Raw genomic sequence first — 14,706 nt, forward strand, 5'->3', positions numbered from 1 at the left:
ACAAACTCGCAGCTTAAAGCAGATAACCCGTAAGTTGGAGAGGAAATGGCGTCTCACTAATTTAGAAGATCTTCACTTAGCCTGGAAAAAGAGTCTGTTGCTGTATAAAAAAGCCCTCCGTAAAGCTAGGACATCTTACTACTCATCACTAATTGAAGAAAATAAGAACAACCCCAGGTTTCTTTTCAGCACTGTAGCCAGGCTGACAAAGAGTCAGAGCTCTATTGAGCCGAGTATTCCTTTAACGTTAACTAGTAATGACTTCATGACTTTCTTTGCTAATAAAATATTAACTATTAGAGAAAAAAATTACTCATAACCATCCCAAAGACGTATCGTTATCTTTGGCTGCTTTCAGTGATGCCGGTATTTGGTTAGACTCTTTCTCTCAGATTGTTCTGTCTGAGTTATTTTCATTAGTTACTTCATCCAAACCATCAACATGTCTATTAGACCCCATTCCTACCAGGCTGCTCAAGGAAGCCCTACCATTAATTAATGCTTCGATCTTAAATATGATCAATCTATCTTTGTTAGTTGGCTATGTACCACAGGCTTTTAAGGTGGCAGTAATTAAACCATTACTTAAAAAGCCATCACTTGACCCAGCTATCTTAGCTAATTATAGGCCAATCTCCAACTTTCCTTTTCTCTCAAAAATTCTTGAAAGCGTAGTTGTAAAACAGCTAACTGATCATCTGCAGAGGAATGGTCTATTTGAAGAGTTTCAGTCAGGTTTTAGAATTCATCATAGTACAGAAACAGCATTAGTGAAGGTTACAAATGATCTTATGGCCTCAGACAGTGGACTCATCTCTGTGCTTGTTCTGTTAGACCTCAGTGCTGCTTTTGATACTGTTGACCATAAAATTTTATTACAGAGATTAGAGCATGCCATAGGTATTAAAGGCACTGCGCTGCGGTGGTTTGAATCATATTTATCTATTAGATTACAGTTTGTTCATGTAAATGGGGAATCTTCTTCACAGACTAAGGTTAATTATGGAGTTCCACAAGGTTCTGTGCTAGGACCAATTTTATTCACTTTATACATGCTTCCCTTAGGCAGTATTATTAGACGGCATTGCTTAAATTTTCATTGTTACGCAGATGATACCCAGCTTTATCTATCCATGAAGCCAGAGGACACACACCAATTAGCTAAACTGCAGGATTGTCTTACAGACATAAAGACATGTATGACCTCTAATTTCCTGGTTTTAAACTCAGATAAATCTGAAGTTATTTTACTTGGCCCCACAAATCTTAGAAACATGGTGTCTAACCAGATCCTTACTCTGGATGGCATTACCCTGACCTCTAGTAATACTGTGAGAAATCTTGGAGTCATTTTTGATCAGGATATGTCATTCAAAGCGCATATTAAACAAATATGTAGGACTGCTTTTTTGCTTTTACGCAATATCTCTAAAATTAGAAAGGTCTTGTCTCAGAGTGATGCTGAAAAACTAATTCATGCATTTATTTCCTCTAGGCTGGACTATTGTAATTCATTATTATCAGGTTGTCCTAAAAGTTCCCTGAAAAGCCTTCAGTTAATTCAAAATGCTGCAGCTAGAGTACTAACTGGGACTAGAAGGAGAGAGCATATCTCACCCATATTGGCCTTTCTTCATTGGCTTCCTGTTAATTCTAGAATAGAATTTAAAATTCTTCTTCTTACTTATAAGGTTTTGAATAATCAGGTCCCATCTTATCTTAGGGACCTCATAGTACCATATCACCCCAATAGAGCGCTTCGCTCTCAGACTGCAGGCTTACTTGTAGTTCCTAGGGTTTGTAAGAGTAGAATGGGAGGCAGAGCCTTCAGCTTTCAGGCTCCTCTCCTGTGGAACCAGCTCCCAATTCGGATCAGGGAGACAGACACCCTCTCTACTTTTAAGATTAGGCTTAAAACTTTCCTTTTTGCTAAAGCTTATAGTTAGGGCTGGATCAGGTGACCCTGAACCATCCCTTAGATATGCTGCTATAGACTTAGACTGCTGGGGGGTTCCCATGATGCACTGAGTGTTTCTTTCTCTTTTTTCTCTGTATGCACCACTCTGCATTTAATCATTAGTAATTGATCTCTGCTCCCCTCCACAGCATGTCTTTTTCCTGGTTCTCTCCCTCAGCCCCATCCAGTCCCAGCAGAAGACTGCCCCTCCCTGAGCCTGGTTCTGCTGGAGGTTTCTTCCTGTTAAAAGGGAGTTTTTCCTTCCCACTGTCGCCAAGTGCTTGCTCACAGGGGGTCATTTTGACCGTTGGGGTTTTTACGTAATTATTGTATGGCCTTGCCTTACAATATAAAGCGCCTTGAGGCAACTGTTTGTTGTGATTTGGCGCTATATAAATAAAATTGATTGATTGATTGATATTCCACTGTTAAAGGAGATTTTTTTAATGAAAGACGTGCGGATGGGTCCGTGTGTCGGGACGCAGCCGGCGCGGTGTGGCGGCACAGGAAAAACACCTCCGTGTTGATAACCATTTGTAAAATCCAGGCGGCTTTTGATGGCTTTCAGTGGAGTGAGTATATGATAAATTTTTTAACAGCTGGGCATGTTCCAAGCTGTCCTTAAGGCTTCCAACAGAGGTGTTTTTCCTGTGGCGGAGCGTCGCGGTGGCTGAGAGCCGACGCTGCAATCCGTCCGCACGTCTTTCATTAAAAAAAAATCTCTTTTAACAGTGGAATATCCGGATAAAATGCTGAAACCCGACTTCTTCTGAAACTTCTCTGTTCTCTCACGACGTCCTGGATCAATAGAGCCTGAAATGTGGAGGTTTTCAGCTTGAAACAGGCTGACGACGGCGCCTGGGAGCGCTGCGTGATGTCCCGCTCCGTGGGAAGTCCTTAAAGCGACAGTATCACCTCAAAATCTCTCATCAGCCGTTAAAACTTTCACAGAAAACCAGCTTAATTTTTCGAACCGTGTCCACTTGGATGTGCCTCACAGGTTTAGAAAAAATTTTGATCAAACAATGCTCCAGTCTCTCAGCAACTTCTCAGACAAAGTAATTCCGACGAGGGGCTGGACGACTCCTCCCACAAGGAGTGCTCACAGGCGAATGACGTCACCGACAGGCGTTGTAAAACTCACGCATGCGCACGAGGGTTCATGCATGTCTGACGTAAAAACATATGAATGAAATCCATATAGTTTTTGAAAAAAATAAAAAGGACCTATACTTTATTGACAGACCTCATATGTATGTGTGTATATGTATGTTTGTGTGTGTGTATATATATATATATATATATATATATATATATATATATATATATATATATATATATATATATATATATATAATCAGTCATTTGGGACATCTCCTGGACAAGATGAAAAACGAATTACATAAATTTAAAAAATGGTTCAGTTTAAATAAATAATCGATCCATTGTGATAAAACTAAGTGCATCATGTTTGGGAATAAGTCCAGGAACGTAAGCAAATATCTGTTATTACATGATATTGAAATGGTAACAAATACAAAATTTCTTGGTGTTTTATATTGACGATAGATTTAGCTGGAAAACACATTAACTATGTCAAATCTAAAATGTCAACAGCCATTGCAAGCTGAGGACTTCCTCTCCCAACATGCATTAACCACTTTATATTATGCATTACTTGTTCCATATATGACATATTGTGTCGAGATTTGGGGAAATACATATAGTACTAATACTAAACCAGTTTCTCTGTTGCAAAAGAAAGCTGTAAGAATTATCAGTAATAAACCATATCGAGAGCCAACAAACCCGTTATTTGCTTGTCTGCAAATTTTAAAATTCTGGGACTTGGTTGATTACATTACAATACAGATTATCTATAAAGTCAAAAATAAGCTTTTGCCATTACATATCCAGGATCTGTTTAAAATGAGGGATTCCAGCTATAGTTTGAGAGGAACGTTATTATTTGAGAAATTGAAGATCCGTATTACTGTTAAGTCATTGTGTTTCCTTCAGGCGTGTTAATGTTTGGAATAATTGTCCTGATAATATTAAAATACTTGATACACTGGTTGGTTTTAAAAGGCTTTACAAACAGAACATATTTACCTGTTATAGTTTGAAGGATTAGGCTTACCATTTTTGTCATTGTTCACTATTACGTGTTTGGTTGTGGTTTGAAATTTCAGTGGTTAAGTTAAATCGTTCATGCACTTTATTTTTCCTTTGTTTTTTGTGTAGTTGTCATTAGTATATATCTTTATATATGTATACATTCTTTATTTTTTAATGGTATAAGGGGAGGGTGCTTATAAGTCTTGCTTCTGCCTTCACCCTTTCGGCCATACAGGTTCTTCTGTACATTGTTCCTTTTATGTTTTGTTATTGTCTTTGTTGTTGCTCATCTGTGTACCGGATAAATAAATTCATTCATTCATTCATATATATATATATATATATATGTATAAAATAATGGTGCGTTTACACATAACGACAAGTCACAAATACTGCAAAGTATACATTCTTGGCTGCTGATCACAAATGTGATGATTCAGGAGTCCTCAGGAACTGTTGCAACCTGTTACCACATGTTACGATTAATGGCACGTATCGCTGTTGAATTATCAGGAACTGTTATGCTTGGTCAATTATAATGTCCCGCACTGTTAAATGGACTGCATTTATATAACGCTTTTCCATCTGCGTCACACACTCAAAGCGCTTTACAATTATGTCTCACATTCACCCATTCACACAGACACATTCACACACCGATGTCAGAGTGCTGCCATGCAAGGTACTCACTATGCACCGGGAGCAACTGGGGATTAAGGACCTTGCCCAAGGGACCTTAGGGATTTTCCTGTCAGGCTGGGGTTTGAACAGAGGATCCTCTGGTCTGAAGCCCAACGCTTAACCACTAGACCATCACCTCCCCAAAACTGTTGCGCACTGCTATGCGCTATTGCGTGTAACAGTGCATAGTTGCGTTCTGTCACGTTGTGAATCAGGCGAATTGTGTCCACACACCACTCCCCCATATTAATGCTACTGTCTGCAGTTCACACCATTCCAGATTGCTCCTCAATATCAGACTCGATGCCATGGTGTTGCACAGAAAGGAGGCGGAGGAGACGGAGAGAACCAGATGTCTGGCTGCACGCGGGTCTACTCTGGCTCAGACGCGTTCTCCCAAAAATCAGGCACAACAGCAGGTGGAACACCTGCAGGAGCGCGCTGACGAGCATCGAGACTTTTTGCTGACTCGGCATCACTTTTCCTCTTCGGCAAACTGCAGCAATGACACTGAATGTGGTGCAGCAGGGTTTAATTGTGCGCACGTGAGAGAAGTGATTCATAGTGGTGCGCAGTGAACTGTGACACCGCGTTACAATTTGTGTCAAAACTTGACAGTTTTCGTGACAATTCTTAATGACGCGTGACAGTCTTGGGCTCCAAGAACATCACAGGAACCACTACAAATGCTGTCACACTCTATTAAGGATCACCAGTAATCAAGATGTATCGACATGCTCAGTTGCGAACTCCACGACATGAGGCAAAATGAGGGTGGTGCGTGACATTCATAGAAGATTTTTTGACAGCCAAAAACATGCTCCACCAATATCATGAATATCACGGACCAACATGCACTGTTAAGAAACCTATTCAGATGCATTAAGTCACATTAAGAATGTCAGGAATGTACCACAAATGACACAAAAATGACATTCGTAACACCTATGTGTACACGCAGCATAAATTCATCTTGTGTTTTCAGAGTTATTCAGTTATTTGCAATATTGTGCAATACAAAAAAAACCCCCCATTGTTCACTGTTTGTTTTCGGTACCCTGGCAAAATAATTTCCTTTGGCATAAATAAAGTGGATCTTATCTTTTCTTCTTTTAGGATTCCTGACATTATAATACACTGCGCAAAAGACATTTTAGAGTTGTGCCTCTTTCTAGTATGAAAAAGCTGTTCCTATAGAGGTGCAGAAGTTGGAGGTGCAGTGAAATATGAGCCCACAGTGGTTCAAACTAAAACGCTCAAAAACGTGTTTGTGGTTCAGAGGTCAGTAAAGCTGCTGAAAAAAAAAATCTGCTGAAGCCAGCAGCTGTCATGAGAACTCATTTGTGCTCAAATACTACTAATGTACACTTTGGAATTAAGCTTGCTGTGAAGTTACTGAATTTGTGCGCTTGAATTAGTCACTGCTTACTTTCCTCCTGTCAGTTCCTTCACATGTACACGAACTGTAAGCCGTGCGGGTGAGTGTGCACACCCACTTGCACGCACACTCGCATGCATCCTCTTGGCACTGACAGCAGAGAGATGGTGCATCTGCATGAGCTGGTTTAGTTTGTGTGGTTGTTGACAACAGGTTGAAACACGGCAGGTCTGTCTGTGCCGTCTCGCCTTGCTCTGACGCTACCGACCTGTGGAATCCACCCATCCATCAAGTGGGTGTGCACTTTGTGCTGCTTAGGGATGGGTATTGAGAACCAGTTCTTTTCGGGTATCGTTAAGAAATGATTCGATCCACCAACATCAATAACCTTTTTACTTAACAATTCCCTTATCGGTCCTTCAGAGTGGCCGTTGTTTTTGGGGGTGTTTGTCAGAAAAATTATAATTTCTCTACATTGATTACAGACCCTGCAGCCGGTCTGTAATCAGCTTTTCTGCAGCGCGGCTTTGCTTTGAACCTTGAACCAATCGAAGCAGTGATGATTTTTTTCTTTCACTTTCCCCCGCTAAAACCCTAAAGAGCATGTGGCTGTGAGTATTATTTACCTTTTTTATGTTAAACTGACCTGTTATGGTCTTCTGAAACAGTTGATAGATGTATTTTATAACTTCGAACTGGGATCAATGCTAACACATTAGCATGTCTATGGCATTTTCAATGTTAAAATTAGCATTAAGCAGTTGCAGCTGTCAAGCGTTTGTTGTCGTAAGAGAGTCAAATGTATTACAAATTGTAATATTTTTTAAATTTATTTTTGATTATATATTAATAATAATAGCAAGCACAACAATAATAGTAATCATAACTAATCTAATGATTATATACAATTTTAGAGAAAGAGACAAAAAGAACCTGAATAAAAACACAACCTAAAATATAAAACCATCTAACAATGAACATACATAAATAAATAAATACATACATACATACAGAAATAAATAAGTGTTTCCTGTGAACACCTAGTGACTCTTACACCTCCATTTCATCCCTGTCTTATTTAAGTTTAATGACAGTTTGTTTCGGTGAAACTATATTTTCAATGTGTTAATTTCTTCAGTGATTTCCTCCAGAACTATCTGACAAGCTAGAAAACTGCTGCATCCTTGTAAGCGCAGAATACTACTGGAATGAATTTGAATAAGGAAAGTTGGGGGGTTTTTTTTCTCCCTAAATGGATGCTGCACTCACTGCAGTTTATTGTCTGGAGTAGTCCCAGGTTGCATTTCAGAGCTTCTAGAATTCAAACATTTTCGTGCATGTGGTGTTGGGGGGTAATTTTGGGTTTCAGCTTTTTTTGTTTTTCACCACTTTCATCCCTGAATATGTGAAATCGTGAGTCACTTTTGTGCAGATTAAAGTTACTAACTGGGACTTGTTGCGAGGAAAAAAAACGAGAATCATCCTCCGTTCTGTTCACACAGCTTCAAATGTTGCGTGGCTCTCTGCCAAGTCAAGTTAGAACGATAGAATCCAGTCTGAATTAATAACTTCAAAGCGAAACACCATTTTGTTTATTTTTATTTATGTCCAGAGATCAAGGTTACAGTGACCAATTTCATATTTATTTACTTTAAGACTCAGTGAAATACACAGAAAACCTGTAAAGCCTACTTTTAGTACAAAATTCACAATTGGTATCGATAAGGGAATCGATAATGAATCGGATTGATAAGCAGAATCGATAATGGCATTGATATTGATAAAATCTTATCAATACCCATCCCTAGTGCTGCTGCGCCATCACAAACTCAACTTGATGGAGCAGATCGCCAAATTCCTCACAGCTCACCACAAAAATTTATATTTTTAAGCAAACTGCAGCACTTAGAGTGCTCTTGTTCCATCGTTTAAAAGTGCTAAAGCTCTCAATCCTGAGCGGTTTCCTTGTAGTCATGTTCTGTATTATATTGACTTAGAATCATTAAAGCCATGATTCCACACACTCTGATACAGTAGGTGTTGAAAATGCCGTCATGCTTTAAGGCCCAGTCACACGGCACTTAACGAAGGGTGACGAGGCCCTGACGAAACAAGAAATCTGGACTTTCGTTGATATCGTTTAACCTTCGCGCAGCCTCCTTCCTGCAGCTGGCGCTACGTCAGGATTTTTAAACTGTTGAAAAATTTGAACGAAGGGCAACGAAAACCTCAATTCGTCTGTGTCTCGTTTTGCTGTCATTCTTGACGTTTTTTAATCGTTTGTTTAGTTTTTGTAACGTTATTGTTTAATTTGACTTTGTTGGAGCAGCTGAACGTTTTCACACAGCGCAGAAGCCAGTTTGTGAGCGCGGAGGATCCTGCTACTTCATGTACCGTTGGAAATTACAGGGCAAACTCAGCCTGCTTGCTTGGATTTTTTTGATCTGTGTTGGGGGGGCAGCTTCAGTGGGCTCAGGCACCTTACATAGGCCAGAATTAATCTTTTGTGTGGATATAATTAATTATTTTGCACAAACAACTGTTGAATTTGAAACAACAAAAACGTTGTGTAATTTCCGACGGTACTTGAATGCAGCATCAGCGGCAGCAGGAGCTCCTGCGTGCGCTTATTATTTTGTATTAAATATAACAATATGAGTGTAGGAATGATAATCCAGCCCTTCTGTACATGTGGCAACAGGTAGATGAATCAAAATTATTATATAAAGAGCTGTTCTGGAAGGAAGAATTCACGTTGTGGATCAGTGATCAGCTGGTGGAAATAACCGCACGTGTCAATGCGCGCGTTCACACACACTGATCAATTTACTGCTCTGATATATTCAATCATCTTTACACTTATATTTATTCTCCCTTTTGACAGTTTTCTGTTATAAGTAAATAAATATATATGGCTTAGAACATAATACTGTGATGCAGCAGTGACCACAGCACACTTTTTTTTTTTTGAATTGGAGGAAGTTGGAGCGCGCATCGTGTCGACAGACAGTGAGGATTCTGATAATGATGGAGATGATCCCTCTTTTGTTCTGGATGAGGAACCAGAGCAGGTGGTCCACCATGCGCACAGATCTTCACAGCTTCTGTTTGCAGTTTTTCCAGGACTCAGGTGCTATGAGCTCCGTCCCAGCGCTGAGTCCTGGAACGCAGAGATGCAGACACACACTGCTCCAGTTGTGGCTTCAGGCGCGTTTCGTCGAGATCGTGAGCTTCGGTTTTGTTAATTTTCTCTTTCGTCCCTTTTGCGCTCTTGCTTCACAGACTGGTTGGTGATAAAAGCTCTTTCGTCCACCTTTTCTCAATGAATTGTGACATTTTTTACTTTTTCCCTTCGTTCAGGAATTGTCATGTGCCGTGTGACTGGGCCATTACATGGAGCTAAACGGCTTGTGTTGAAAGTCTTGAGACGGTTTATGGGGCCTATTTTTTTATGTTTTGGCCTTTGCCTCGGTCTTCGTATGTAATGACTTGGTCTCTGCCTTGGCCTTGGCATCGTCCGGCCTTGAGGATTAAGCCACGATCACTTGTTTTTACAGATTTCTTTTTCGCACATTTTACTTCCCATCAAACAAAAAAGCACCCATCCCAGTAACTTTACCTATGTGATGCTCTATGCGCACAATGCTAGAATGTATTGTTTTGTAGTCACCACAGTAGTACACACACGTGTAGACACGTGTTACACTATGCTACATCTACAAGTACTAGTAAGTCCCTTCAGCTTCTCCCTTGTTTTTATTCGAGGTTGCCACAACTACTAACGTAAAAATTATCTGAAACAGTCTGGTCACTACCCAAGAATTATTGTATTCTTTCACCCGGTCAGTGTATCAGTGTCTGTGACCCAACACATTCCTTCACGAAGGTACGATAAAGATTTTATAAGGTCGCCCCCGACTCACTTTTCTGTGGCTTGTAATAGCACAGGAGTCTATGGGAATGAACTGCAACAACTGCAATAGACTTTGTATAATACTCAGTTTTGGGCTCGAGTTGTTGTGAATTGGTCTTGGCCTTGGAGACCCAGAACTTTGACTCGGCCTTGGCCTCGGGGGAGGTGAACTCGATTGTTGCACTGCTAATGGCTAATGTTGACATGACCGAGCAGCTCCTCTGTGAATTACCAATGTCACTATTAATATGGCTTGTTGTGCAGTTAATTGGTGTAATGGATCGTGTCTGTGGTGCAGTAATTCTGTGGAGTGAGGCGGTGTCTTACTCACACAGAAAGCCACGCCTTCACTGCGGACCCACACTCAGTCACAGAGCCACACACGTAATGCATTTTATATACTGGACAACCGGAGTATGTTTGTTTATGTACTTAGTATTCTCTTGTCCTCATTCTTTGTAGTTTTGTCATTTCTAAGTTCTGGCTCCTGCTCTCTTCTTCTTCTCTGCACTTAGAAAACGGTTGACTGCATGACGACCATGTCTGTACCCTCCACACTGGTTAAATGTCTCTACCTGTTCTTTGACCTGCCCCACATGGTCGAGGCCCCGGGGGGCCCGGCCCCACCGCCGCCGCCCCCCTCTCAGGAGAAGACGCCAGGCCAGGGCCACACTCAGGCAGAGCTTCCTCTGGCTGACCGCAGGGCATTGCTGCAGAAAGTCTTTGTTCAGGTAAGACAGCAGCTTGACCAGATTGATGTGAAGAGACGGACAAAAACCAAAAACCAAATGGTTTTAGATTTGTTTAGGAAAACCCAGCAAGACCTTATACTTATAAATGAAGAAGTATGTGTCTGTTTCCAACCTCAAACTGTTATGCTCTCCAGTTAGTGGTGTGCAGTTTTTGGAACACCTTCTGCACACTGACTCATCTCGGGGTCAGAATGAACAGTACTGTGAAAAGGTCTTAGGCACCCCTGTGTTTCTGGAGGATTATAATGCCCACCCCATTAGTGTCAGTGAAAGACAAAATTAAAATTTTCCTTAAAAAAAAAGTCACATTGGAACGAATTTTATCAACATTTTGTAAAATTAATTAAATTAATGCTTTAAAGGATGTGACATGTTCATATGGTCACATGCTTCCAAAACAGAAGGTTTCTGGTTCAAGACCACCCCTGTCTTTTCTCTCTGTAATGTGGAGTTGAGTCAGGAAGGGCATCCAGTGCGAAATATGTGCCAAATCAACATGCCGATCTATATCGAGTCTCCTAAGCAAAAAAAAAAAAAGAGAAGCTGAAAGAAGTTAGTATTAATTTGTAGGTTTGTCTTAACATATTTGACTGTAGTTTTTTTTTTTTAAGTTTTTGTCTTTTGTTGTTGATCACCTCTCATTATTCATAACATTTTGAGTCCAATATTAATTCCTGATGGTGATTTCTCTGTTTCCACTTTGACCAGGATTAGTTTGATCACGTGTTTATATTTTTTCATCCACGCTGCTGATTTCGCTGTGCCGTGCAGATCCTGGTCAAACTGTGTACCTTTGTGTCGCCGGCGGAGGAGCTGTCTCAGAAAGACGACCTCCAGCTGCTGTTTAGTGCCATCACCTCCTGGTGCCCCCCCCACAACCTGCCGTGGAGGAGGAGCGCCGGGGAGGTGCTCACCACCATCTCCAGACACGGCCTCAGCGTCAACGTGGTCAAATACATTCATGGTAAACAGTCCACGGGTAGTCTGGAAAATGCACTGTTTTCTGTTCGTCCACACACAAACTGTGTTTTAGGTTACTGTAAATGGAACTTTTGCAGAACTCCTTCCAGGGTGAGGATTTTTCAGAAATGGTTTCGGTGTTTACGTGTAGACTAGGAAAGCTGAGTTTTTGTCTTGGAGCATCAGAGTGTGCTCCTGTCTCTCGCTCATGTTCCAGCATAACAGCTATAGGGCAGTCACACTACTCTCTGTGCCGGGGAAGAGTTCCAGCTATTTACTGTTTAGCTACTGGAAGAGTTTGGTTTAACCCAAGGAGTCAACCGTCGACCTCATTCTAGCCCTGCAAGTACTCATCGAACGCAAGTGAACACAAGCTTCTTTGTAGCTTAAATTGATTTTCACAAAGCATTTGATTCAGTTGATCGGACTGATTTCTGCAACATCCTGAGAATTTGTGGCATCCCCAGGAACCTGCTGGACATCATAGTCAGCCTATACACAGATAATGAGAGTGCTGTGTGGAGTGGAGGTAGAGGTTCTAAGTTTATCCCTGTGAAGACTGGCGTTCATCAGGGATGTGTTCTGGTTCCCACACTCATCAGTAGTGGGATTGTTGAAATCAGTGATTTAGGCACTTTTGTTGGCAAAAGGTTTACTGACCTTGACTTTGCACATGATGCTGTGATCAAGAGGCACATGGGAAGAACTTATAGAATCATGAGGTAACGCGACAGCTGTTTGGCGCTGTTGATGTCTTTACAGGAGGGTCCTGTTGCTCCTGGTCTTGATGTATGGTTGTGAGACTTGGATGCTAACAAGTGACTCAGCGCAGCTACTGGATGTCTTTGGTACTTTGTCTCTTCAGAATATCCTTGAGTACTGCTGTGATAACCTTGTAATAAATGGTTTCTGACGTACACCAAGATGAGGAGGCTCACTTGTATTGGGAGGGAGCGTCCGCTTCAGTATTTTTGCCATGTAGTGCATTTCTCTGTGCAGGATCCAGTATGCAAGTCCCTGAGTATTGAGGACACCAGGAGCTGGAGAAGTCCAAGGGGATGCTCACAGTTCACCTGGTTATGGCAGATAGAATATTATTTTAGAGATGTGGGAATGAACGATCTGCCTGGGTGGTTGTCCTTCAGGACCCAAGGTGGTTTCCATGGTGTAGTGGAGGCAGCACCACTACATGCTCCCAGACTTGACATGTTCTGATGTAGGCATTGGTAGCAGTGGTCTAACCTTCCTGGATGCAGGCTTCAAACCCCCAATCTGTTGTCCCAAAGATGGTAATATTTCCACTATGCTTTCCAGCTGTGTCATACTAGCATTAAATCAGTTCTAAGGTCCTGTGGTGGAACTTCAAGTTCCGGACAGATGAGCAGTTGCAGGCCAACCAGCCAGACATAGTGGTGGTTGACAAGAAAAAGAAGACTATCCCAACCAGTCCCAGGAGCACAAGAATGTTGAGAAGTATCAAGAACTGAAGGAACAACTGGAACAGATGTGAAAAGTGATGTCCAAAGTGGTCCCAGGGTTAATGGGAGCACTAGGAGCTGTAACCCCCACACTGGGAGAGTGGCTCCAGCAGATTCCGGGCACCTTATCAGGCGTCTCTGTCTAGAAGAGCGCAGTCCTGGCAACTGCTACTGCGCAGAACCCTCAAACTCCCAGGCCTCTGGTAGAGGACCCGAACTCCTGGAACATTATCCACAGGGATTAACTGCCTTCATTTATTTATTTTTAATTGAGGTTCCAGAATTGCACAGTAAAGAGAGCAGGAGACTTGTTCTACATGCAAGTTCTTTCTTTCTCAGGCTGATCATTTTTGTATCAACATGTCAACAGTAACTCTTCCTCCAGTGTGTTCTGTAGTTTTTTACATTTAACAGTTTTTCAGAACATTAAATAAAGGAGTCCCGTCTGGACAGCAGGTCCTGATACACTGACTTGTGTCCTGTCTCTGTGTCCTGCAGAGAAGGAGTGTTTGTCCACATGTGTCCAGAACATGCAGCAGTCAGACGACCTGTCTCCGCTGGAGATCGTGGAGATGTTCGCCGGCCTGTCTTGCTTCCTCAAAGACTCCAGCGACATCTCACAAACCTTGCTGGATGATTTCCGGATGTGTCAGGGCTACATCTTCCTCAGTGACCTCATGCTGCGGTATAAACGCATCTGAATGTTTAAAGTGGAAAATATTAAAATGAAACATTTGAATTTAGTTTTTTCTGTTGTTCTACAGTAGCAGTAATGTCTTGAAAACAAACAAGTTGTGCAATAATAAAAAGTGTTTGAACTCATCCAGGTGAGGAGATCTGGACCAGGACCAGGAAGACTATGATGCACTCTCACCTCCTGATTGAAACCTGTCTGTCTGTCTCTAGACTGGAACAAGCCAAGGAAGATGAATCTTTGTCATGATTTTCTCCGTTGTGAGAAATAAAAGTGTCTTATCGTAGTGTTCGTGTGTATATGCATCATAACGCCTCAGCACACGAGCGAAGTTACGATATTCCTCAGAACAACAATATATGCAACATGCATCCAGCAGCATACACGTTGCTGTCATAGGCAACTGCCTGTAAAGTTTTTTTGGCAAGTTATGACTTTCTAAACAGTGTAGTTTGTAATGAAAGCCGCTTACATTTGTGCAGCTCTTTTGGCGCCATGTTTGTTTCTTTGGAGACAGAGGTAAGCTCCTCCTACCCCTCTAAATGGAGTGTGCATCCAGATTCACTCCATTTGGAGGGGTTTGTAGCCCTCTGCCTACCCCTCCGCCTCGCTCCAAAAAGAGAATTGAGACACACCTCTTTCTTTTGTGGCCGCGCAAAAAGGAGGGGAAGGGGTAAGGGGAATGGCCGAGGGGTAGAATTGAGATTCAGCCTTACATTTTGGTGTTCCACTGCTGCTAAAGTCCAAATTGTGATGTGTAGTCCAGTGATGCTGT

At 41.6% G+C, this 14,706-nt stretch overlaps 1 protein-coding gene across 4 annotated transcripts in view; it reads left to right on the top strand.

Annotated features, from left to right (window-relative positions):
• wdfy3 (WD repeat and FYVE domain containing 3) overlaps positions 1 to 14,706 on the top strand; it is a 168,797-nt gene that overhangs the window by 37,509 nt on the left and 116,582 nt on the right. For all 4 annotated transcript variants that reach the window (XM_034171177.1, XM_034171178.1, XM_034171179.1 and 1 more), the window contains exons 4-6: positions 10,563 to 10,778; positions 11,571 to 11,763; positions 13,736 to 13,922. In XM_034171177.1, the coding sequence (XP_034027068.1) occupies positions 10,563 to 10,778; positions 11,571 to 11,763; positions 13,736 to 13,922 (596 nt within the window). The remainder of the gene's footprint in view (positions 1 to 10,562; positions 10,779 to 11,570; positions 11,764 to 13,735; positions 13,923 to 14,706) is intronic.

Source organism: Thalassophryne amazonica, chromosome 5, assembly GCF_902500255.1.
Source record: "Thalassophryne amazonica chromosome 5, fThaAma1.1, whole genome shotgun sequence".
Classification (NCBI taxonomy): Eukaryota; Metazoa; Chordata; class Actinopteri; order Batrachoidiformes; family Batrachoididae; genus Thalassophryne; species Thalassophryne amazonica.